The sequence below is a fragment of the Oryctolagus cuniculus genome, chromosome 19 (genome assembly GCF_051225735.1).
Source record: "Oryctolagus cuniculus isolate XC-2025 breed Fujian yellow rabbit chromosome 19, ASM5122573v1, whole genome shotgun sequence".
Classification (NCBI taxonomy): domain Eukaryota; kingdom Metazoa; phylum Chordata; class Mammalia; order Lagomorpha; family Leporidae; genus Oryctolagus; species Oryctolagus cuniculus.
In genome coordinates this window covers 9,301,519-9,326,611 of record NC_142885.1, presented here as the reverse complement: position 1 = coordinate 9,326,611, position 25,093 = coordinate 9,301,519, and the positions used below count along the sequence as shown (strand labels likewise).

The 25,093-nt window shown below is 47.5% G+C and overlaps 1 protein-coding gene and 1 pseudogene across 2 annotated transcripts; one reads left to right on the top strand and one right to left on the bottom strand.

Moving 5' to 3' along the window:
• The first annotated feature begins 3,805 nt into the window (after positions 1-3,805).
• On the top strand, positions 3,806-4,489 carry LOC100344617 (large ribosomal subunit protein eL15 pseudogene; annotated as a pseudogene). The gene has a single exon (XR_016225805.1). The product of XR_016225805.1 is annotated as a large ribosomal subunit protein eL15 pseudogene (transcript).
• An 8,145-nt stretch (positions 4,490-12,634) lies between these two features.
• Positions 12,635-22,826, bottom strand: ZSCAN21 (zinc finger and SCAN domain containing 21). The gene is made up of 4 exons (XM_008248904.5): positions 22,622-22,826; positions 18,975-19,463; positions 18,592-18,772; positions 12,635-13,919 (listed from the first exon to the last, which is right to left on the bottom strand). The coding sequence occupies exons 2-4, from the start codon at positions 19,368-19,370 to the stop codon at positions 13,081-13,083; spliced, it is 1,416 nt and encodes a 471-aa protein (XP_008247126.1). The 5' UTR covers positions 19,371-19,463; positions 22,622-22,826; the 3' UTR covers positions 12,635-13,080.
• Between the last annotated feature and the right edge of the window lie 2,267 nt (positions 22,827-25,093).

Here is a 25,093-nt window from a genome sequence, read left to right as displayed (position 1 = left end):
GATGGCTCAGAGCTTGGGCTCCTACCACACATACGGGAGACCCAGGTTGAGTTCTGAGCTCCTGGCTTTGGCTGGCATAGCTCTGGCTACTGTGGGCATTTGGAGAGGGGGAATGGTGGTGGGAAGATCTCTCTCCATTTGTCTTTTTTTTAAGAAAGATTTATTCAGAGTATATTTGGGAATTCTGAAAGGAAAGGTGGCCGGCGCCGCGGCTCACTAGGCTAATCCTTCGCCTTGCGGCACCGGCACACTGCGTTCTAGTCCCGGTCGGGGCGCCGGATTCTGTCCCGGTTGCCCCTCTTCCAGGCCAGCTCTCTGCTGTGGCCCGGGAGTGCAGTAGAGGATGGCCCAAGTACTTGGGCCCTGCACCCCATGGGAGACCAGGATAAACACCTGGCTCCTGCCATCGGATCAGCGCGATGCACCGGCCATTGGAGGGTGAACCAACGGCAAAAGGGAGACCTTTTCTCTGTCTCTCTCTCACTGTCCACTCTGCCTGTCAAAAAAAAAGAAAAAAAAGGAACATGACCTTTTAGGGCTTTTTGGATACGGGTAATGAAAAACGGGTCAATTAATGGGATTTGGAAAGGGTTCATGGTGAGGAACGGAAGCTAATGTGATCTTGTCAGCATATTGTATGTTTTGTCTGATGCTTCTACGTCTGAATGTACAGTAGGCATTCATTTGTAATATAATGGTACACCCCACAGCGCCAAAGCAATTCTCTTGATTGGGAGTCCCTGGTAGAGAACTGTTCACAACCTCACATCCACACACCCTCCACCCGCCCCTCACAGAGGTAGCCTAACAAAAAATGAGCAAAAAAAAAAAGATTTATTTATTTGAGAGACAGTTACAGACAGACAGAAGGAGAGACAGAGAGAGAGGTTTTCCATCTGTTGGTTCACTCCCCAAAGGGGGGCGATGGCTAGAGCTGGACCAATCTGAAGCCTGCAGCTAGGAGCTTCTTCTAGTTCTTTCATGTGGGTACAGGGGCTCAAGTACTTGGGTCATCTTCTGCTTTCCCAGGTCATCAGCAGGGAGCTGGACTGGAAGTGGAGCATCTGGGACTCAAACCAGTGCCCGTATGGTATGTCCACATAACAAGTGGTAGTTTTACCTAATGTGCCACAATGCCAGCCCCAAGTGAAATTTTTAAAAAGAGAAAATATATACTAAAATAAACTTATTCTTTATTTCTATTTTCCATAGGACTCTTTAAAGTACAATCATGCTGGCGCCACGGCTCACTAGGCTAATCCTCCGCCTTGCGGCGCCGGCACACTGCATTCTAGTCCCGGTCGGGGCGCTGGATTCTTTCCCGGTTGCCCCTCTTCCAGGCCAGCTCTCTGCTGTGGCAAGGGAGTGCAGTGGAGGATGGCCCAAGTGCTTGGGCCCTGCACCCGCATGGGAGACCAGGATAAGCACCTGGCTCCTGCCATTGGATCAGCACGGTGCGCCGGCAGCAGTGTGCCGGCTGCGGCAGCCATTGGAGGGTGAACCAACGGCAAAAAGGAAAATCTTTCTCTCTGTCTCTCTCTCTCACTGTCCACTCTGCCTGTCAAAAAAAAAAAAAAAAAAAAAAAAAAAAAAAAAAGAAGGAAAAAATAAAATTATAAAAAGTACAATCACATGTACAGTAAGAATGTTAATGTTTACCTTGCAGGGCACTTGTAAAGGTTAAATTAGAAGGTACACGGAAAAGCACTTCAGGGGCCAACACTGTGGTGCAGCAGGTTAAGCAGCTGCCTGCAATGCCAGCATCCCATACAGGTGCTGGTTCGAGTGCTGGCTGTTCCATTCCCATCCAGCTCCCTGCTACTGGACCTGGAAAAGTCTTAAAGAATGGCCCAAGTACCTGGGTTTCTGCCACCCACATGGAAGACCTGGACGGAGTTCCAGGCTCGTGGCTTTGGCCTGGCCCAGTGCCAGCCACTGCAGCCATTAGGGGAGTGAACTAGATCTCCCTCTGTTTCTCCTTCTAAATCTGCCTTTCAAATAAACAAAATACATCTTTCTTTTTTAAAGGAACTTCTTTTTTAAAAGCACCTAAGGTGATGGCTAACTGCAGCAGGAATGCCATGAACTGTACACTTAAAAATAGTTAAAACTGTACATTTTGGGGCCAGTGCTGTGGTGCAGCAGTGCAGAGGGTTAACACCCTGGCCTGAAGCGCCAGCGTCCCATATGGGTGCTGGTTTGAGACCCAGCTGCTCCACTTCTGATCAGCTCTCTGCTATGGCCTGGGAAAGCAGTAGAAGAAGATGACCAAGTCTGTGGGCCCCTGCACCCATGTGGGAGACCTGGAAGAAGCTCCTGGTTCCTGGCTTCAGAATGGCACAGCCCCGGCCATCACAGCCAATTGGAAAGTGAACCATCGGATGGAAGACCCCTCTCTCTCTCTCTCTGCCTCTCCTCTCTATGTAACTCTGACTTTCAAAAATAAATAAATAAATAAATAAATAAATCTTTAAAAAAAACCTGTAAATTTTATGTTGTGCATATCTTACCAAAATAAAATCTTAAAAAGTTTTTAGTGCACTTAAAATTTGATACCTATTGTTATTACTGCTTAGATACTAGTTCACAATTTTCCATGCAGCCTATAACCCATCAAAAGCAATGCTGTGGGACCAGCATTTTGGTGTAGCCAGTTAAGCCACCACCTGCAATGCCAGCATCCCATATGAGCTCTGGTTCAAGTCCCAGCTGCTCCACTTCTGATTCAGTTCCCTCCTAATGTACCTGGGAAGGTGGTAGAAGATGGTCCGAGTCCTTCGACCCCTGCCATCCACGTGGGAGACCCAGATGGAGCTCCTGGCTCTTGACTTCGACTTGGCCCAGCCCTGGTCATTAAAGTCATTTTGGGAGTAAACCAGCAGACAGAAGATCTCTTTCTCTCTCTCTGTAATGACTTTTAAAGTAAATAAATTTTTTTGAGGAAAAAAAAAAGTAATGCAATATTGCTCTTAGAACATCCATCACTCTTGAGCCCACTGTAAATACTGGAATACGTTTGTTAGTCATTGTCAGGGTATAGAGTGATGGATCTACAACAAACCTAATGGTAAAGTGTATCAAGTTATATTATTCCCACTTTACAGATGAGGAAATAATGGTAGTGAAATTTAGCAACACTAACAAGATAACCTCAGAGGGTCAATGGGAAAGAATGGGAGAAGTTAGTGCTAGGATTAGGACAGGTTGGCAATTCAAAGAATTCTGACCAAAAAGAGTTATTAAAAGATGCTTATACAATCTCAAGAGTAAGTAGAAAAATCAAATTAAGACAATGATGGTGTTCATTTTACAGTCAAGTGAAGGAAAAATTTTAGTCTGTTTGTGTAAGGGGTCAATTGAAAGTTCTACTCTATGGCCGGCGCCGCGGCTCACTAGGCTAATCCTCCGCCTTGTGGCGCCAGCACACTGCGTTCTAGTCCCGGTCGGGGCGCCGGATTCTGTCCCAGTTGCCCCTCTTCCAGGCCAAGCTCTCTGCTGTGGCCAGGGAGTGCAGTGGAGGATGGCCCAAGTGCTTGGGCCCTGCACCCCATGGGAGACCAGGAGAAGCACCTGGTTCCTGCCATCGGATCAGCACGGTGCGGCGGCCATTGGAGGGTGAACCAACGGCAAAAAAAAGGAAGACCTTTCTCTCTGTCTCTCTCTCTCACTGTCCACTCTGCCTGTAAAAAAAAAAAAAAAAAAAAAAAAAAAAGAAAGAAAGTAAGTTCCACTCTAGAGGACAATTTGACATAAGTTAAGAGAACTTCTGCCTTTCCGTCTGCTGGCAGCCATCAGGTAAGCCAGGATGGGCGCTTACAAGTACATCCAGGAGCTATGGAGAAAGAAGCAGTCGGACGTAATGCGCTTTCTCCTGCACGTCCGCTGCTGGCAGTACCGCCAGCTCTCGGCCCTGCACAGGGCGCCGCGCCCCACGCGGCCCAACAAGGCGCACAGGCTGGGCTACAAGGCCAAACAAGGTTATGTCATCTATAGGATTCGTGTGCACCAAGGTGGCCGCAAGCACCCGGTTCCCAAGGGTGTGACCTACGGCAAGCCTGTCCATCATGGTGTTAACCAGCTCAAGTTTGCACGAAGCCTTCAGTCTGTTGCCGAGGAATGAGCTGGGTGCCACTGTGGAGCTGAGAGTCCTGGATTCTTACTGGGTTGGTGAAGATTCCACATACAAATTCTTTGAGGTTATCCTTATTGATCCATTCCATAAAGCCATCAGAAGAAATCCTGACACCCAGTGGATCACCAAGCCAGTCCACAAGCACAGGGAAATGCGTGGGCTGACATCTGCAGGCTGCAAGAGTCGTGGCCTTGGAAAGGGTCACAAGTTCCACCACACTATTGGTGGTTCTCGCCGTGCAGCCTGGAGAAGGCGCAATACCCTCCAGCTGCACCGTTACCGCTAACTCAAGTAATGTTTGTAAAATTCATGCCTAATAAACCATTTAGGACAGTCAACGTCTGCTTAAAGGTGTTATTTGTCTTTAGCTTTAAACTCTTTAAAAGAGGAAAAAAAAAAAAAAAAAAAAAAAGAGAGAGAGAGAACTACTGATGCTCATGTGCCCAGAGATTACTTCTAGGTACGAGAGAAATTCAAGGCACCCACAGAGACATACTATTATAGTCACTGTAGCATTATTGGTGATAGGAAAAAAGAATAATCAAAATATAAATCAATAAAGGAACGAATAGATTGTATAATTGCAATTGCAGTTACAGTTTATCTATCAGCATGGTTAAAAAACTTAATTGAAAAAACAAGGTCCAGCACTGTGGCCAGCAGGTTAAGCTGCCACTTACAATGCCATATCAGAGCTACCAGTTCCAGTCCTGGCTGCTCTGCTTCCAATCCAGTGCCCTACTAATGTGCCTGGAAAAGTAGTGGAAGATGGCAAGTACTTGTGCCCCTGCTACCCATGTGGGAGGCCTGGATGGAGTTCTGGGCTCCTTGCTTTCACCTGGCCCAGACTAACTATTGTGGCCATTTGGGGAGTGAACCAGTAGATGAAAGACCTCTTTCTCTGTCTCTTCCTATCACCCTTTCAAATAAATAAAATAAAGCTTTTTTAAAAAATGTGGAGGCCAGCGCCGCGGCTCACTAGGCTAATCCTCTGCCTTGCGGCGCCGGCACACCGGGTTCTAGTCCCGGTCGGGGCGCTGGATTCTTTCCTGGTTGCCCCTCTTCCAGGCCAGCTCTCTGCTGTGGCCAGGGAGTGCAGTGGAGGATGGCCCAAGTGCTTGGGCCCTGCACCCCATGGGAGACCAGGAGAAGCACCTGGCTCCTGCCATCGGATCAGCGCGGTGTGCTGGTTGCGGTGTGCTGGTTGCAGCGCGCAGGCCGCGGCGGCCATTGGAGGGTGAACCAACGGCAAAGGAAGACCTTTCTCTCGGTCTCTCTCTCTCTCACTGTCCACTCTGCCTGTCAAAAAAAAAAAAAAAAAAAAAAAAAAAGTGGAAGGGCTGGCGCTGTGGCGTGGCGGGTGAGGCCGCTGCCTGCAGTGCGAGCAGCCCATATGGGCACCGGTTCATGTCCTGGCTGCTCCACTTCTGATCCAGCTCTCTGCTATGGCCTGGGAAAGCAGCAGAAGATGGTCTAAGTGCTTGGGCCCCTGCACCCACGTGGGAGACCCAGAGGAAGCTCCTGGCAGCTCCAGCTGGCCAGCGGATGGAAGACCTCTCTCTTTCTCTCTCTGCCTCTCAAATAAAACAACAATAACAACAACAAAAACCTTCAGGCTCGTCTGAAACCCTATCCCTATTGATGCAGACTTTCCCTGGCTCCAGTTCTGTCTTCACTTTGTTGATCACAAGTCAACTCCTTACTAAACATTAACTCACTGAAGGGAACGGTACAAAGGTCAGGATGGCCCTCTGAGACTCCAGTTATCATCTACAGCTAACATCCCAAGGCTAGCCTCCGTTTTGAGAGTCTTCAAAGAAACTCCAAGTCCTGATCAGACAAATTAATAACCAATCTACCTGCAGACCCCAGAGGGGCAGGAGCCCATTTTGCTATTGTTAGGTAGGAAGTCAGAAATTGAGCCTATGTGTGTGTGAGACAGGCCTGAAGACCAGCACCTACCACGGAAGCTCCAGGGGCCCAGCTTCTTCCACTTCAAAGTCCTGCTCAGACTCTGATACCCTCCCAGGTGGTCCCAGCCCTTCCCCCAAGGAAAGCTCCAAGGAGACTCTTCTCTCCACAGGACCAAATGGGTTACCTGACCTGATAATAATAAAACCTTCACAGAGCCCTAAGGGAAGCCCCTCTGCTCTGCCCAGCACCAGCAAATCTGGGGAGGAATTTGCTAATTTTCACCCAACAAACCCTTCCACCAGGACTCTCCATCCTTTGTCCTGGAGGAGAGGGGGAGGTGGGTAAACAACAGACTCCCTTATAAACCTAGGGAGTCCAAATGGACTGGCGACTGGGCGCTCTCTCTGTCTCTGTCCCTTCCCTTCTAACAGCTCATGCCGGAATTCTTTCTTGCTCATGCCTGAATTTTTTCTTGCGTGTGTAAAGACAAGAAGAGACCCACAATGGAGCTGATTCCACGCTGCTCAATCGGACTCCCCACCCCTCATTCCTTGGGGATACTGAGAATTAAGCCATAACTGCCTCACTCTTGGCTCCACACATTGCAAAGTAAACTCTCTCTCTCTCTCTCTCTCTTTTTTTTTTTTTTTGACAGGCAGAGTGGACAGTGAGAGAGAGAGACAGAGAGAAAGGTCTTCCTTTACCGTTGGTTCACCCTCCAATGGCCGCAGCGGCCGGCGCACTGCGGCCGGTGCACTACGCTGATCCGATGGCAGGAGCCGGGTACTTATCCTGGTCTCCCATGGGGTGCAGGGCCCAAGCACCTGGGCCATCCTCCACTGCACTCCTTGCTTCTACCACTCCAGTGTCAGTGATTGGCTAGCTGCACGGGGTGGGGGTGGGGGATGCAGACACATGTGTTTTTCTCTCTCTCTCTTTTTTTTTTTTTTTTTTTTTTTTTTTTGCTTCGACAACGTTTCTTTCTCTCAGGGCCATGGAAGGACCAGGGTGGTGGCTAGTAGTTGCCCATCCGCAAAACCCAAATGCCTCCAAAGCAGCCCAGAGCTCGCCCACGATGATGCTTGCCGTAGTCCCCCTTCCCTTCCGCCCCTGCCCGCCCCCGTTTCAGCCCCGCCGGTCCCCCCCGCCAGGTCCTCGCTTGAACCCGCTCCAGGGCTTTTGCTGCGCAAGCCAACCCCCGGTGGAACACCGACACGACCACCGAGGCTCGACACGACCACCGAGGCTCACCGCCCACTCTGGTAAGACCTGCCCTGAGGAGACCTCACCCCACCCCCGGGCTCCCTCCACTTCCGTGCGCTCTAACACGTTGGAGGTTTACGCAACCCTGTGGTCTTTGCGCTGGGGCTGCCAGCGTCCAGCCTCTGGGGAGGGAAGGTGGCAGGTCACCTGCTCTGGCTGAAGGCCGGGGTCTCCCGAGCAGTGATTAGGGGATTCGCAGGTGTCCTAAATTTAGTCACAGCTGGAAGACAGGAGCTGCACTTATTTTAATCCGACAGCTTTGGGCTAGACCACCACCACCACTGAAACAGCTTCACATTGCTTTCCTGTGTTGACGATGTCATCAAGATGACGTCACATTCTGCGTGCAAACCCGATCAAACAGCACCAAGTGCTTCTCCTTATGGGCGATTGTCCAATCCCAGGTGGTTGCTTTTGCGCTGTCCCACCCCTCTTATCTAAAGCCTTTTATGCTTTCTTCACACATTTTCATTATAAAATACCCTGGCTTCTTAGATCCGGTGGACATTTTTTCCAACTGCTGCCTGGCCATGCTGCAGGAGGCATAAGGAATTTGTCTCAGAACTGGACCTTTTAGTTGTTGCTAACATCTGTAACATCCAATAAACCCTCTTATTTCAGGGGTCTCAGTCTCCAAAAATGAAAAAAAAAATTTTTTTATTTGAGAGGCAGAGTTACGGAGAGAGATCTTCCACCTGCTGGTTCACTCCCAAATGGCCACAAAGACCAGGGCTGGGACATGCCAACGCCAGGAGCTTCCTTCGGGTCTCCCGCGTGGATGGCAGGGGTCCCAGTACTTGGGCTGTTTCCTCAGGCACGTTAACAGGGATCTGGATCAGAAGTGGAGCAGCCAGGACTTGAATGCCCATATGGGATGCCAGCACTGCAGGGCACAGCTTTACCCTGTTGTGCCACAGCACTGGCCCTGGTCTCTTAAAATTTTTATTTAACAGGAGTCTAAAGTAGTAGTCTTTTTCCATATTTATTTATTTCATCTCCTTGGAAAGTAGAGCAGTGTGCATGATCTTGCGTGCGCGCGACACACACACACACTCCCCAAATACCTTCATCATGCAGTTCCAAGCCAAGCCAAAGCCAGAAGCCTGTAACTCCACCTGGGTTTCCCACTGGCTAGCAGCGGCCAAGCAGTTGAACCATCATCTGCTGCCTTCCAGGACACACAATAGCTGGAAGCTGGATGAGAAGTGGAGAAGCCAGGACTCCCACCCACACCCTGGTAAAGGATGCAGGTGTCCCAAGGGCACCGTAACCCAGGGTGTCTTAGCCTGCTGCACCCCAATGCCTGCTCCAGGAACCACAGCATGTAATAGTCTGATATTTGTCTTACTATGGGATTTAAAAAAATCATATTTTGAGTGAACTACACTTGGCATTTGGGTCCAGAGAATACTACCTAATTTGTTATTGAGTTCTAATGATGAGAAATTTCAGATAAATGAAAACAGAAAATATATGCATTGTTAAGCTGTTAGGAATGGCCAGCAGGTTTGTGTGTAAAGCATTCCATGGGCTCAGAAAAGCCACAAACACCTGAGAACTCTCTGATCATCTGAGCCAAGGAAGCCCCTCCCCCATAGAGCCTGATTGCTTCCACCCTCTGAGGCTGCACTGTGCTCCTAGGGGCCAGGGCTGTGGCACTTAGCATTTGTGTCTTGTTTTCCTCTGCTTTCTGAGAGCTTCTTGTCCCTCGACTGCCCAAAGATAGGACTGTCAGTTCTACATCAGCATCCACCACCCCCACCCTTCTTTTAATAGACCTTGTATTTCAGGACAGGTTCCAGGGATTAGTGGCTAGATTTTTAGTAACAGTGTCAGTTACTGCAATGGGAAATTAGAATTCTTCACTCATTTTCCATACCTGAGTTACTTCTCAGATTCAGAATTGACCAACTAGAGGGGAGGTTGGGTTTTTTGGAGAAAAATCTTTCAATTCTACCACAAGTGAATGGAATAACTATTTGCCCAAAGAGACCTGTGGCTGTTATTGGAGTAGGAAAGGGAATGCCCAGAGCTTTTGAGGCTACTGGATACAGAGTCTAAGGTGACACGGACCTGAAACTACACCACTGCCTTCCAGATAGAGGTCAGCTGATAAATGGAGTCTTGGCCCAAATCATCTCAGTAGGCCAAGTGGGTACAGAGACCCACCCTTGGGTCACGTCCCTGAGAGAATAATTGGGATAGGTGTTTTGTGGGGGATAGGTGATTAGCACATTGGATACCTAACCTACAGCAAGAGTCATGGCAGGCAAGGCTAAGTGGAAATACCTAAACTTTCCCCAACCAAGGGGGTAACTTGGAAACAATACTACCTCATACATGGGACTCAAGTGATTATTGCTGCACTCAAAGACATGAGACCAAGTTCTGTATGGCTCCTGCAAATAAACAAGAACAGATGTGCTGTGGTTGGCTGATGATGGTTGCCATAAAGCTAATCAGATCAACGTGGCCTCTGGGTCTTGGTGTGCTGGTATTGATCTGTGGGGTGTGTGTGTATATATATATTTATAAATATGTAAACTTATATGTATATTTATTTGAAAGGCAGAGAGCAGGGGGGAGGGGAGGGCTTTTTTCCATCTGCTGGTTCACTCCCCAGATAACAGCAACGGCCTCAGTTCAGCCAAGCGTTATACAAAAGCTAGGAATTCTACCTGGGTCTTCCACATCGGTGGCAGAGGCCTAAGCACTTGGGCCATCATCTGCTGTTTTCCCAGGCATGTTAGCAGGGAGCTAACATCTATCCAATTCACTTAATAGGTGGAGGGCTGCCATTTTCAAGTGTGGCCCAGAGCCATATGGCTCAAGCACCATATGACCCGGCAGATAGAAATGGTGTCAGAGGTAACTGTGGCAGATAGAACTGTTGTGTATAGGTATGGAAAGTCCCAATAGTAGCTTGCCTAAAGAATTCAAGAGCAAATCCCAGTCTTCTACAGCAAAGAACTGTGCAGTTTGAAAAGCAGATCCTGGTTGGCGCCGTGGCTCACTAGGCTAATCCTCTGCCTTGTGGTGCCGGCACACCAGGTTCTAGTCCCGGTCAGGGCGCCGGATTCTGTCCTGGTTGCCCCTCTTCCAGGCCAGCTCTCTGCTGTGGCCCCGGGAGTGCAGTGGAGGATGGCCCAAGTACTTGGGCCCTGCACCCCATGGGAGACCAGGATAAGTACCTGGCTCCTGCCTTCAGATCAGCGCGGTGCGCCGGCCGCAGCGCACCGGCCACGGTGGCCATTGGAGGGTGAACCAACGGCAAAGGAAGACCTTTCTCTCTGTCTCTCTCTCTCACTGTCCACTCTGTCAAAAAAAAAAAAAAAAAAAAAAAAAAAAAAAAGCAAAGCAGATCCTGGCACTATGAAATATCAAGTGGCTGTAACTTCAGCTGTCAATCCTAAACTGAGTGTTATTAGATCCAAGTGCTTAGACTGGGTGGACACAGCAACAACCCACTACACAAAGGAGACATTACAGTCAGGATCCAAAACAGGTAGGTTCAGACGTCATAAGGTATGTAAGCTGGAAGCCTACACCCCATCCCCCCATATACACGTTTGCTACCCTGGTGTCTTGGCCTCTACCCACACTTGTGGATTCATGGGACTTCCCTTGGCCAGTGAATGGGAGAACCATCTAGGTCTGTTTCAGACGGATGTGTTGGCCTGCCCTGAAAGGCACTGTTTCCCCATCGCCTTACTCAAGAGTGGCGACAAAGGTTGGTGTGAAAAATCCAGTGGCAGAGCTTCATGTAGTACATTTGACACCAGCTTTGCAGAGGAAGATGTGACCTAAGGTAAAGATTTCATGAACTCCTGGATCACAGCAAACAGCTTTCCTAGACAAGAGTCATGGCAGAATAAGGTTTAATCTGGAGACAAATTGTAGGAAGACTTCAGCTTATAGATGAACCTACAGGAGCTGACACAGTGTGATCTTTGTGTCTTACATCAATGGCATCAAAGTAATCACCAGAAGATAAGGGGCAGTCCAGGTCTGGGACCCACTCACTTTTAACCAAAACAAAAGAGGCAGCTGTTTGGGCTTAGTTGGCTCTTCATTTTCCTCACTTGCCAATTGCAGCAGCACCACAGATAGCTGGCTAGTTACCAAAATCTCTGTGGGCTTTCATTAGGATTAAGATATAATCAGCACAGGTTACCACTAAGTGTAGTTTTAGGTGCTGGTAGGACATCCAGCTCTTCAGCAAGCTACAGGAAAGGAAAGAAAATGTTTTCAAGAATGACTAACTCTTTCAATAATGATTTCTGTGCCTCTCCCCTCCCCAGTCCTGGCCTCACTTCTGGCTGGCTGGTACATGAAGATTTTTTTTTTTTTTTTTTTAACAGGCAGAGTGGACAGTGAGAGAGAGAGAGAGAGAGAAAGGTCTTCCTTTTCCGTTGGTTCACCCCCCCAAATGGCCGCTGCGGCTGGCACGTTGTGGCCAGCGCACCGCGCTGATCCAAAGTCAAGAGCCATGTGCTTCTCCTGGTCTCCCATGGGGTGCAGGGCCCAAGGGCTTGGGCCACAGCAGAGAGCTGGACTGGAAGAAGAGCAACTGGGACAGAATCCGGCGCCCCGACCAAGACTAGAAGCCGGGGTACTGGCACTGCAGGCAGAGGATTAGCCTATTGAGCCGTAGCACCGGCCTGGTACATGAAGACTTAACATATCGATCCCAGGAGCGCAGGCAGGGAAATTTCCCGAGATCAGAAATGAAACTAAATATGAAATTTTCTTGTCTCAGATCCTGGCATGTCAGGAATGCAGCAGTGGACAAAAGGACATTTCAGTGACTACTAAGCAGAGGTGAAAAGAACTGTCATAACATGAAGATATGCAAGTGACAGAAGGAAGGAGTGAAGCGGTTAGCCTCTAGGGAACAGGACATACTGGCCGTAAGACATTACACGGTGCATAAAAAGTATCTTAGAAGCCAGAGCCTCTGTCAGAGGGAAGACAGGGTGGATTTAAGACGATCATACTCCAGTATGACTTTCAGAATTTCAGAAGGAAGCTGTTCGAGGAGAATTGGTTTTCAGAGTCTTTTGCACAAAACATACACAACCAAAACACACGGGAGGTTGAAAAAATGTTCCCAATAACAAAGAATGTGCTCAGTAGGTGGAAAAAGCACAATTAGACCAACAGGCAGTAGACACACTCCACCTTAACTTCCTCATACATACACACTTACAAGGATGAAAAGCTCTACCTACCCCCAAATCCAAATTTTCTAAAAGCTAAATAAGCAGAAAGTTTTCTAATAGTGTTCAATAACCAATGGATTATCAGAATGAGAGTCCTGAAGCATTACATGTTTTAACTTTATTCTGAATCCAATTAAACTGTGTTCAATGAGGCTAATTTTTTTTTTTTTTTTTTTACAAATTTTAATCCTTGAATATGTTAAAAACAGTTAAAAGTTTTACTGTTCCTTTCTTAATTACACTGGATACACATCAGTTTAACTATGCAGAAGGCAATGCCAGCCTAGTTTATTCGGGCCTGGAAGTGTGGGGAAGGGAAATCTGCTGCGAGCTGGCCGGTGAGGACCCCACAGACGCAAAAGGACCTCCTGCCGACTGCACAGCTCCCTCTTTGGGCATCTTGTGAGGTCAAGTGAAGCGAATCTATCACCAGGGCTGACACTGCATTACAGAGCTTCTCCCTAGCATTCACATTCTAAAGGTTTAAAAAAAAAAACATAAACAGGAACATATAAACAGAAGAACACAATAGCAATGTGTACTTGGCAGTTAGGAGCCTTCTCCCTCTGTCGTGTGGACTCTCTGGTGTTTGGAAAGATTTGACTTGCTACAGAAGGTTTTCCCACAAAGACTACACCAATAGGGCTTTTCCCCAGTGTGGATTCTGTGATGCTTATTGAAATTTGAGCTGTGGTTGAAGGCTTTCCCACACTCCTTACATTTGTATGGCTTCTCTCCAGTGTGCAGTCGCTGATGCGAACTGAGACCTGCGTGCTGACTAAAGCTCTTCCCACACTCATTACACTGATACGGCTTCTCCCCAGTGTGGATTCGATAGTGTCGGATGAGGCTGCCTTTCCCACTGAAAGCCTTCCCGCAATCTTTGCACTGATACGGCGCCTCTTCAGTGTGCACTCTCTGATGCTTGAGGAGGTCTGAGCTCTGCCCGAAGGCTTTGCCACACTTACAGTCATAGGGCCGGTCCACCAGGTGTGTTCTGTAATGAAGGGTGAGGTTGGAGCTGTGGCTGAAAGCTTTCCCACACTTGGTGCATACATAGGGTTTCTCCCCAGTGTGTGTTCTTCGGTGTTTAGTGAGATTCGAGCTATTACTAAAGGCTTTTCCACACTCGGCACATATGTAACGTCTCTCTCCTGGGGTAGGTTTGGTAGGAACTGATTCTGATTTCTTCAAGCCTGTGTCTTGAAGAGAGGCTTTTGATCCTCTTTCCTTCCCAGGGTTTACCCACTGCCTTTCTAACCTGGCTTCATGCTTACTGGCAATAATCACAGGAATAATATCCCTTTGGAGTCCATCTGCATGACATTCTTCTTCAGAAGTTTTCTGCTCATCTGTTGATTCCTCATTGTGGATATTCGATTTATAATCTAAAACAACAAGGGGAATAAGGGTATGTCAGTTTTTTCCTGTTCTGAGGAAGAAACCATTACAGGACAAACAGGATCAACAAGTGAGACTGATGGATTCTGAAAGATATATCTGACTGGATATATCTCTATGAGAGCTCATAATGTCACATCAATAAAAATAAATCACTCTCAAATCTAGTTTACGATCCCATGTCTCCTGAACAGAGGTTACTACGTATGATGAGTACATGGCTTTCCCCACCAGTTTCATGTATAGGAAGTCATGGGCACAAACAAGCACAATGTGACTGTAGCAGAGGAAACAGATGAAGCTCGGGTAGAAAAAACAGACAGAATGATTGCTGAAGGGCCAAAACTGAATAAGGAAAATTATAGATATTTAAGGGAAAGGAGGCTGAGTGACAAAAATTCCTATTCCCACAGAAACTGAATGTAAAAGAAATTGAGGGGGCTGCTGCTGTGGCAGAGCGGGTAAAGCCACCTCCTGCAGTGGTAGCATCCCATATGGGTGCCAGTTCAAGTCCTGGCTGCTCTACTTCCGATCCAGCTCTCTGCTATGGCCTGGGAAAGCAGTAGAAGACGGCCCAAGTTCTTGGGCCCCTGCATCTGTGTGGGAGACCCGGAAGAAGCTCCTGGCTCTTGCCTTTGGATTGGCTCAGCTCCAGCTGTTACAGCTATTTGGAGAGTGAACCAGAAGATGGAAGACCTCTCTCTGCCTTTGCTTCTCTGTAACACTGCCTTTCAAATAAATAAATAAATCTTTAAAAGAAATTGAAGTTGATAATCAATGAACATAAATCAAATTCAGCCCACTTAAAATCTTTCTAGTCCCAGGTCCTTAATTTGAATAAAAGCACCTGATTTCCCATGAGAGTTAACCATTTAATGTGTACTGGCTGTGCCTTATAAATCTTTACAGAGACACTCACTGCTGAAATCAGACTGAATCAGGTCATCCTTTTAGAGCATCTCACCAGGAAGTCACTCATCTTAAAAGTCCATCTCAGTATCCACAAAAAATTCACTCTAAAATATGGGCTCTCTCTGAGGATTGTCCTCTGAGTGTACAGTAGTGTCATTTATCAAGCAACCTTATTTCTAAACCTCTTTACTCTTTCCCAAGGAACTGACTCATTTGTTTCTCTCCACTCAACCACCTCTTTCCTTCCTCTGCTGGCCATACCCACCAGCTGCTCCCAGGCTCATCCCTATAATGAGCTGGGTATACATACAGACCTCAAGTTATATGCAGCCATGAACTACATGACTCATTGTGTGAGAAAGAAGTAACTTAATATAAGTTACTATTTAAAAAATAGCCTAATGGGGCCAGCACTGTGGCACAGCTGGTAAAGCTGCTGCCTGCAGTGCTGGCATCCCTTATGGGCACCAGCTGGAGACCCGGCTGCTCCACTTCTGATCCAGCTCCCTGCTAATATGCCTGGGAAAGCAGAAGATGGTCCAAGTACTTGGACCCCTGAACCCACATGGGACACCTGGAAGAAGCTCCTGGCTCCTGATCAGCCTTGCTCCAGCTGTTGCAGCCATCTGGGGAATGAACCAGTGGATGTAAGATCTCTCTCTCTGCCTCTTAAAAAAATAAACAAACTTTTCAGAAAAAAAAAAAATAGCTAAATGAGGCAGAATTTTAAAAAGAATTTACCACAAATCATATATTTGTCTTCCCATCTTACTGTGGCTGTTGGTAACTTTGCTATCCATTTAATTATCAGCCCTTTGTGGGGGGATGACGGTCATGGTGTTTTTTTTAATCCTGGTTCCTTTTAAAGTATTCCATAAATTTTGACATTCTGAAGTTTTATTATGATATATCTAGGTGATATCTACTTTCTCTTATTTTGATTATGCTTTCCAAACCTTAGGATTTACATCTTTCATAATCTCTGGATAACTCATGGCCTTTTGTTTTGCAAATTGTCTCTTGAATCTTTATACGTTGGACATTCCCATCCAACCCTGAACTAAACCCCCAACGCCCTGCATCTTGATGTTTTTACTTATTTGAGAGGCAGAGTTATATATAGAGAGGTCTTCTGTCTGTTAGTTCACTTCTCAAATGGCTGCAACAGTTGGAGCTGGGCTGATATGAAGCCAGAAGCTTCTTCCAGGTCTCCCACATGGGTACAGGGGCTCAAGCACTTGGGCCATCTTTCACTGCTTTCCCAGGCCATTAGCAGGGAGCTGGATCAGAAGTGGAGCAGCCAGGACTTGAGCAGGCACCATATGGGATGCAGGCTCCACAGGGGAGATTTAACCCTACTATGCCACAGCACTGGCCCCATCTTCATCTTTCATAAGCATCATCTCAGATTACTTCCTCAGCTGCCTTCTGGTTCATTATCCTCTAATTTTTAAAAACAGCCATTGTATTCCAATGACTGTTTTTCACTGTTAGGAGCTCTATTTTGTTTTTATCAAAGCTGACTTTTAAAAAAGTTTCTTATTTTCTTAAGGTCTCAAGGATTTGTATCTTAAATTATTTTAAACCAACTTATTTTACAGCCTTTTCACTGATGTTCTAGTAGAAATAATATTCTTGGGATATTATTTAGGCTTTTAGTCCCCTTTTGTTTTAACTACTGATTTTACAATTTCTTGTTCTTGTGAATTTATAATTTCTTGTGATCTTATAATTTCTGTTCTTCAGAAAGATTCATCTCTCCCCTAGCCCCAAGTGATTTTATATGGTCTAGAATATTCTAGAAATCACAAAATTTGTACCCATCTAAGTACCAGAGCCAATGTTTGCGTGCTGATTTCTTTACTTGGAGGCTTCTGAACCATGAAGGCAATATAAAGTCAGACCCCAAACCCCACTGGGGCAAACATTGAGGGCTTCAGTATTTTCCATTCACTCTCAGATCTCAGGCAGGCTGACAAACTTCCTTACTGCATCCCTGAGCTGGGGGGCTCATTTTTTGGGGTCCAGTATATCTTTCTACACAGAGGGTATAAACTTTGGAGTCTTTATGCAAGGCTTTTAGTGTCAACTTCCCTTCCCTTAGGAGTGTTTCTTCTCCCATCTGGTATAAAGATCCATGCCCAGGGCTGGCGCTGTGGCAAGCAGGTTAACGCCCTGGTCTGAAGTGCTGGCATCCCATATGGGCGCCGGTTCAAGACCTGGCTGCTCCCACTTCCACAGCTCTCTGCTGTGGCCTGGGGAGGCAGTAGAAGATGGCCCAAGTGCTTACGCCTCTGTACCCACGTGGGAGACCTGGAAGAAGCTCCTGGTTCCTGATCGGCGTAGCTCTGGCTGTTGCGGCCAATTAGGGAGTAAACCAGTGGATGGAAGACCTCTCTTTCTCCCTGCCTCTCCTTCTCTCTCTGTATAACTCCGACTTTCAAATAAACAAACAAATTAAAAAATAAAAAAAGATTTATGCCTATCACTTGCTCTGATAACCCTTCTGTTCCACTCTTCCTTCCCAAGTGGCTGCCAAGAAAAATGAAAAAACAAAAACAAAAACAAAAACAAAAACAAAGATCAAATCTATCTCTAATCACCTTTATCTTTGATTACTCTGGCAACTCCAGGGAGGCCTCAACTACCTGGAGTAGAGGACTGGAATTAACAACCATGAAGTGAAGAATTTAGCTAATAGTTTTTTTGTTTTCCCCCACTTTTGCCAGAGAATACAATTTTTAACAGGGTTTAACAACCAGTTTCCAAAATGGAATTTTATATGTTTGGGACATGGTAAAGATCCCTTCTCATGAAATCACACCAGATACACACATAGGGTCCATATATCACTCACACTAAAGCAAAGCCCTGGTATGAAATTATCAAGCTTTGGGTCAATGTACAACATTTTTATAAACATGTACTTGGGCATCAACTTTGCTTTAAGAATTTAGTTACAATCCTTCAGGTAAATGAAAGTACATAAGAGCAGAAATTACTAGAACAAAATAGCAAAGGGGAATACTATCTGTGGCTCCTGAGGCTATTCTGTAAGATCTGATTTATGGAGATTTGAGCTGGGGAGCAGTTACCCTAACACGTCTTTGATTTGTGAAGAATGTCCCCTCTCTTTCCAGACCGTTACAAAGGAGGCTGCTGATTGTTCCATTTGCCTTTTCCTGCTCTGTGCCCAGGAAGTGGACTCTAAGGACTATTCTGCTTTGTTTCTCCTGCCCTCTGGCCACCAGTTGAGTCTGCCAGTGGGGAACACCAGCAGAAGACCCATGGGCAAGAGAAGGGTGAAGCTGGGTATTCATTTCCTCTGTTCTCTCCACACTCGACAGTGGGGCCTGTAGCCACAGGTCCTACAGAGTGACGGCTTCCTCACAGCTACAGGTCTGGTTCTGCTAATAGGTCCTCTTGCTTGTCCCTTCAGGCTCATGGGTACTAATAGTTTTCTGGTGCAACATCATCCCTTATTGGTTCGTTCAACCTGTCTACACGTCCATAAACAGTCCCTTTATTAAACTCACTTCAACTGAACCTGAGTGTGTCATCTGTTCCCACGCTAGGACCCTGGCCGAGACAGCTATACCTGGAGATGAAAAGGAAACCATTTCCACCTTGTCAGCTTGATCTGCCAAGTCAATCTTGCGCGTGGGCTCACCAGGAATTACGAATACGTCTGCTTATTCAACCACAAAGGGCTGGGCACTGAGCAGGCACCTGACAGGCGGTCCTCACCTTGAATCTTTCTTGGATCCGGAGTGAATTCCTGCTCCTCACCGGTCTCTTGGATGTACAGGGGCCCCCAAGACTCGTACTTGTCACTGCTCTCCACAGGCTGGAGCTCCCCACTGTTTAGTGACTCCTTTGCTGCTCCTGAAGGTGGCTTCTTTTTCTGTTGTTTTGAGGAAGTTGAAACCTGGAGATAATTGGCAATGACTGAGTTTGTACATAGCTCCCGTTAAGAACCAGACTTAGTTCTAAGCAGAAGCTCTTGGAAGGAAAAAGAAAAAAGAAAAAGTCCATCCCATTCAACTCCCAAGTCTGAAGAGACAAACCCAGATTCTGCCTGGAATGCCGTACTCCCAGCTTCCTAGGATCAAAGGTCTCCCCCGGCCTACCTGTAGTTCTGGCTCATCCAGCTCCTGCTCCAGATCTTCCAGGAGAGAGACGGCCTCTTCAGCGCTCTCCGGGCAGTGCTCCTGCACCCAGGCCTGGAGTTCTCGGGGCAGGATGGTCAGGAACTGCTCCAGTACCAGCAGCTCCAGGATCTGCTCCTTGGTGTGGATCTCAGGCCTCAGCCACTCACAGCAGAGCACACGGAGTTGACTCAGGGCCTCTCGGGGTCCAGGGGTGTCATGGTACCCAAACTGTCTAAAACGCTGACGGAATATCTCCACGCTAGGAAGGCGCTTCCCTCTCTCTTCCTCCTCCTCGAATTTCACAGTCACAGGCCCTACCAGCTCCCTTGAAGGCCTGGGGCCCAGAACTGTGGCCATGCCTACCACCTTGGTCATCGTACAGGCTCCAGAGACAGACTAACGATGAGGCTGTGGGTAGCAGGAATGTTGGTTCCTCTGGGATTCTGGTTGTTAGGCCACACGTTAAACCTTAGAAAATAGGGTTAACACGAAATTACCAAAAAGAAAAGTAGGTTTTCCTGATCTTTACAGCCATATTTTCAGCCTAGGAAATTATGGTTCTGCAAAATTATCATAGAATACTGATTGTTCAAAGTCTTTCTGGACTCAGCTCAAGACAGACTAGTTTGATTTTACTGTATCTCCACTCTCCCAAAAGTTCAGTGTGACATAATTTTAAAATTAAATTGCTTTTGTTCTCAAAATTATTTCAGATTCTTACAACTATAGACACCTTAGTTTCTGAGATTTCAACCAGCTGTCTACCAGCCAAATGCTGTTTGTCTGAACTTTAGAGATTCAGTATGAATACTAGAAATTTACTAGTCAAATGACAGAGCTTGTTAGCATTACCTGGTATTTTGCTGGAAGGCTGAAATTTACTCGTTCATTGAAAAATAACTGAGTATAAATAGTGATGTAATTTTGAACTTCACTTAATCCACTATAAGTGAGGCATACTCAAGTTTTTTTGCTTTTTTTAAACAGTCTGGGATTTATTTTTAAAGATTTATTTATTTACTTTGAAAGGAAGAGACAGAGAGAGAGAGAGATCTTCCATCTGCTGGTTCACTCCCCACATGGCCACAATGGTTGGAGCTGGGCCAATCCAAAGCCAGGAACCAGGAGCTTCTTCTGGGTCCCCCACATGAGTGCAGGGGCCCAAGGACTTGGGCCACCTTCTACTGCTTCCCAGGCCGTAGCAGAGAGCTGGATTGGTAGAGCAGCTGGGACTCGAATTGATGCCCATATGGAATGCCAGTGCCACAGGTGGTGGCTTTACCCATTACGCCACAGTGTCAGCTCCATACTCAAGTTTTTTTTTTTTTTTTTTTTTTTTTTTTTTGACAGGCAGAGTGGACAGTGAGAGAGAGAGACAGAGAGAAAGGTCTTCCTTCGCCATTGGTTCACCCTCCAGTGGCCGCTGCGGCTGGTACTTCTCCTGGTCTCCTGGTCTCCCATGGGGTGCAGGGCCCAAGTACTTGGGCCATCCTCCACTGCACTCCCGGGCCATAGCAGAGAGCTGGCCTGGAAGAGGGGCAACTGGGACAGAATCCGGCGCCCCGACCGAGACTAGAACCCGGTGTGCCGGCGCCGCAAGGCGGAGGATTAGCCTAGTGAGCCGCGGCGCCAGCCCATAGTCAAGTTTTTAAATGCCCTTTACCTTTAGCTTTTTACAGAAAAGCAGTTAGAATGAAATAAAAGTAGCATATATTCTTATAGAGTTATCTATTTTGATATGTAGTGCTGAGAAAAAAAATTCAGAGGGAAAATTAAATAAACGACACAAAAGGTCATTTTGGTCAGCTGACATATTAGAACACCAACATCTGTAACAAATATAACTACTTTGATTTTCTTCACTTGTCATTAAGTGTAGTCCACTGACTCAACATTTGTTGAACACCTGCCATGTGCTCGGTGCTAGAGCTGTGGTGATAACAAGAGGCACATCCTCCCATCAAGCTTTCAAGTTAGTGGGGAGGTGGAAAACAAATGAGTAAACAGACTACAGAATTAATCTATCATTACTGGCACTCATTAGATATAATTTGGAAGAAAGATATGTAAGTCAATGAATCTTACCCTCTGTTACTGGCCTTTGTTTTTTTAAGTTTAAGGAGCATCTTTCATGTCCCATAGGTATCCCACGTGGGATCTGGGCAATCTAGAGCAGAAAACTCCAGTAGTTGTTATAAACAGATATGGGTATCTGTTCCACAAAAATCATACTGAGCACAATGGTACACACCACAAAAAGCTTACAAAAACTGAGGGAAGTAGGAGTTGCAAATAATCTAGAGCATTTAAGAACCTGATCAGGCTGAGGCACAGCAGGTTGGGCTGCTGCTTGGGACACATGCATCCCACCTCCGCTGAGTCCCAGAAGCTCTGGGCTTCTGATCCAGCACCCAGGTGATACACCTGGAAGGCAGCTGATGATGGCCCAAGGACCTGAGCTCCTGTTACCCATGTGGATGACCTGGAGAGTTCTTGGCTCCTGGCTCCGATGTATGGAAGGTTATTATCTCTTTGTCTCTCCCTGTCACTCTTTCAAATAGATAAATACATCTTGAAAAACAAAACCTGATTATGTTAACTTTGAGCACATGTCATTCTCCACGGATCTGGCTTGACAGTACTTGAACTAGTAAGCGGGACATACTACACACACAATGAAGGAAAAAAAAAAAAAAACAAAGCTTTTTAGCAGTGACGTTGCTCGGTTATGGAAGTACAGATACTTTCAAAATTCATTTCGTTTTGGATTCCCAAATTGCGTTTTTTTTTTTTTTTTTAAGAATGAATAGTCATCAGAAAATCATCAAGCCTTAAAATGGATCATAACTGGTCTTTTGACAAACAAAATTATATTTTGTATGAAAGGTTCATATTTATAAAATGAACGGCAGTGGCGTGGTCAGCGGGAGAGGGGAGGAATGAATGGCACTTAAGAAAGGAGGCTGCTGATTTTTCCCACGTGCCCTTTCCAAAGCCATTCTCGGACTCTGAGGGCTGCACGGCCTCGTGTCTCCGGCCCTCTGGCTGCCAGCGGGCAACCCCAGCATTAGACCCGAGGGCGGGAGGCGAGTGCAGCCGAGGTATTCACTCTCGGGCCTCTCCGCACCCTGGCTTGAGTGCGTCACCCACCCATCACATCACCTTCTTAGGGGCACTCTGCTTTAGAAAACCCTGCTCTAAAAACGTGCGTCCACGCTGGAGCAGACTTCCGCTAAGTGAACAAAGGCCCAAGGAGGACGATTCCCTTCCTCAGACTGGACGCTACTCCAGACTCGTGTCGTGGCTCGGTTTCCTCCAGGATGTTCCCAATTAGCCCACGATTAACCCTGAGTTCAGACCTCCCGTTCGGAGCCAGGGACGCACAGAAAAGCCGCTCGGGAATGCCAGAGGCAAAGTTTCCTTCCCTAAGGCCCAGGGGAGGAGGGAAAGGGCTTTCAGAGTCCGCACCAGGGCTGGGCAGGGACCGGCGCTCCTCCCCCACCCCTCCCAGGACCAGTCTGCGAGGCTCTCCCCTCCCTCTCGAGCCCACAACTGCTAGACCCTCCCCTCTCCCCCCAAACGCTTCGGGAACGGGTCCCTCTCCGTCCGCCGCGCCGATCCCATACCTGCAAATGCACGGGGAATCCGAGCCGCTCCAGGTACCGGGAGGACCTCACCGCGCACCCCAGGACGGCGCGGCCGGAAGTGCGTCACAGTCCCGCCCGCGCGGGGCGTTCCTGCGGGCTCGCGGCGGCCCCTCTAGGAATTCGGCGCCTCGGCGTCTCGGGCTTTCTCTGGAGCTGTGGGCGAGGGCGCTGGGAGCGCAGTGGCGCCGTACTGCGGGCAAGCAGGGCCCTCAGCGCGTGTTTTCCACCCAGGACTGGCCGGCCCGACGAGGCTCCGGTGGTCCTCGCACGCCACAGCCGACGTCCTAAGACAGAGCGGGAACGGGCCGGGCGCGGTGTCCTCGATGCGTGAACTTGAGGGCTGACTGACTTGTGTGGCCTCAGGCCCACCATCACCTCAGGAGAACTTGGCCCTCGTTTAGGGGCCGTGCGCGGTCGTGGAGCCGGAGATTTAGTTGTCACGTGCGGACGTGGCTCACGGTGGCCTTAACCTGGAGGAGCGTGCGCTTTCGAGGGTCCTGAACTTCTGGGCGGAAATCTGGGCGCAGAGCTCCTCCTGACTGCCCACGAAGTCTTTGCCTACCCTTTCCTCCCGCTGCAGGTTTCCAGACAGAATTCGTGTTTTCCATCTCAGCCCTGTCCCCTTTGACCCCCAGTGAGTTCAGCAAAAGCCACGCCTGTGGACAGCCAGCAGCAGGCCCGCACGCGGAATTCCCTGTCAAAAGGCACCATAAATTTATAGGAACTTGACGTCATTTCCCCCTGCTGTTTCCTGGGACCATTTTTTTTTAAAGTGTTATTTTCAAACACCCACAAAAGGCAGAGAAAATGACTTAGTGACCCTCCATGTGCCCACCAACCAATTGATCAATAATTGACTTATCTTGTTTCATTCCTGCCATGAACTTCGAACTCCTCACTGGATTATTTTGAAGTGAAGCAAACCTCAGACACATACATCATTTCCCTAAGATGTTTGTCAATAAGGTCAGTCTTTATGTATTGGTCAGATGTCTGAGGTGAGCCTGTTTGGAGTGCCTTATGTTTTGGGGTTTTTTAAAAAGATTTATTTATTGGGGTCGGTGCTGTGGCGAAGGTTAAGTCTCCACCTGCAGTGTCAGCATCCCATGGGATTGCTCGTTCGAGTGCTGGCTGCTCCACATCCCATCCAGCTCCCTGCTACTGCCTGGGAAAGCCATAGAAGATGGCCCAAGAACTTGGGCCCCTGCACCCACATGGGAGACCCTGGAGAAGCTCCTGGCTTCAGCCTGGGCCAGCCAGGGCTGTGGTAGCCATTTGGGGAATGAACCAGTGGGTGGAAGAGTCTCTCTCTCTCTCTCTGCTTTTCAAATAAATAAAGATTGATTGATTTATTTGGAAGAGAGAGAGAATTCTTTCATCCTCTGGTTCAGTCCCCAGATGGCTGCAATGGTCAGCAATGGGCCAGGCCAAAGCCAGGAGCCAGGAGCCAGGAGCTTCCTCTGGGTCTGACACATTAGTAAGCTGTCTTCCACTTCTTTCCCAGGCCATGAGCAGGGAACAGGATCAGAAGCGGAGCAGCAGGGCCTGGAACTGACACCCAAACAGGATGCCGGTGTCGTAGCCAGTGGAATGCCTTATGTTTAGTGATTGTTCAGAAGCCAGTGGTCATCCAGAAATGAGCAAATCCGTAGATGTGAGGCCTGAACACTATGCCATTTGACCTAAGAGAATGTGGGGAGAGTGAAAGACAAAGCAATGGTACTTTTTATTTTTTTTTTTATTTTTATTTTTTAGCAATGGTACTTTTTAAACATGTGTAAAGTGTTGTCATTTGAAAAAGGAGTTTGTCTATGGCATCCCAGAAGATAGAAGTGGAACAATGAATAGAAATGATGGAAAAATTCCCTAAAAGGGAATCTGAGTACTAGCTGTGGTGCAGGTACTGTTGTTGCAGGGATGGGTAGAGAAGAGGTTCTTGTCTTTCTGTAAGAAAGGATTTCAGGTGTGAGATAGAACAGTGGTAAGCAAGGTAGCAAGGTTTAATAACGTAGGGCATCCATCAGTATGGTTTAATGAAGAGAATACCCCTGCCAGGCCGGGCAGGCTTCTCAGCAAAAAGCTGGGAGCTGACAGTACAATCAGCATTCAAATTGGGGCTTATAAGGGAGTGGAGTCCAGTTCTTCCTGCCATTTCTCTTCTCCTGCCCCCTCATCTCCTGGAAAAAGGGTTTGCTTGGTGTGAGGTTGGTGAAATTAATCCCCAGGTTTTATTACCAATTTTATCAGACTGGGTAGCTCTCTTGGCAGCTGGCAGAGAGGATTCTGGAGGGCCTTCTGGGAAGGCTGGGACCACCTATGAAGTACTTGGGGACATGGGCATGACTTTGTAGTGGAAGATACTAAGTTGCTTCCAGGCTGCTAGGTTCCTTTCTGCAGGTGTTTTGTTCTTAGGCTTGTTTCACACACATAGGCTAATGTCTGTCTTCCTGC

What these genes read in the sequence shown, in the direction of transcription:
- ZSCAN21 (XM_008248904.5), bottom strand. Translation starts at nt 19,370, where the DNA reads ATGACCAAGGTGGTAGGCATGGCCACAGTTCTGGGCCCCAGGCCTTCA. An exon ending in TGGATGAGCCAGAACTACAG is followed by an intron (nt 18,773 to 18,974) that starts GTAGGCCGGGGG and finishes AATTATCTCCAG; the next exon opens with GTTTCAACTTCCTCAAAACA. An exon ending in GGATCCAAGAAAGATTCAAG is followed by an intron (nt 13,920 to 18,591) that starts GTGAGGACCGCC and finishes TTGTTGTTTTAG; the next exon opens with ATTATAAATCGAATATCCAC.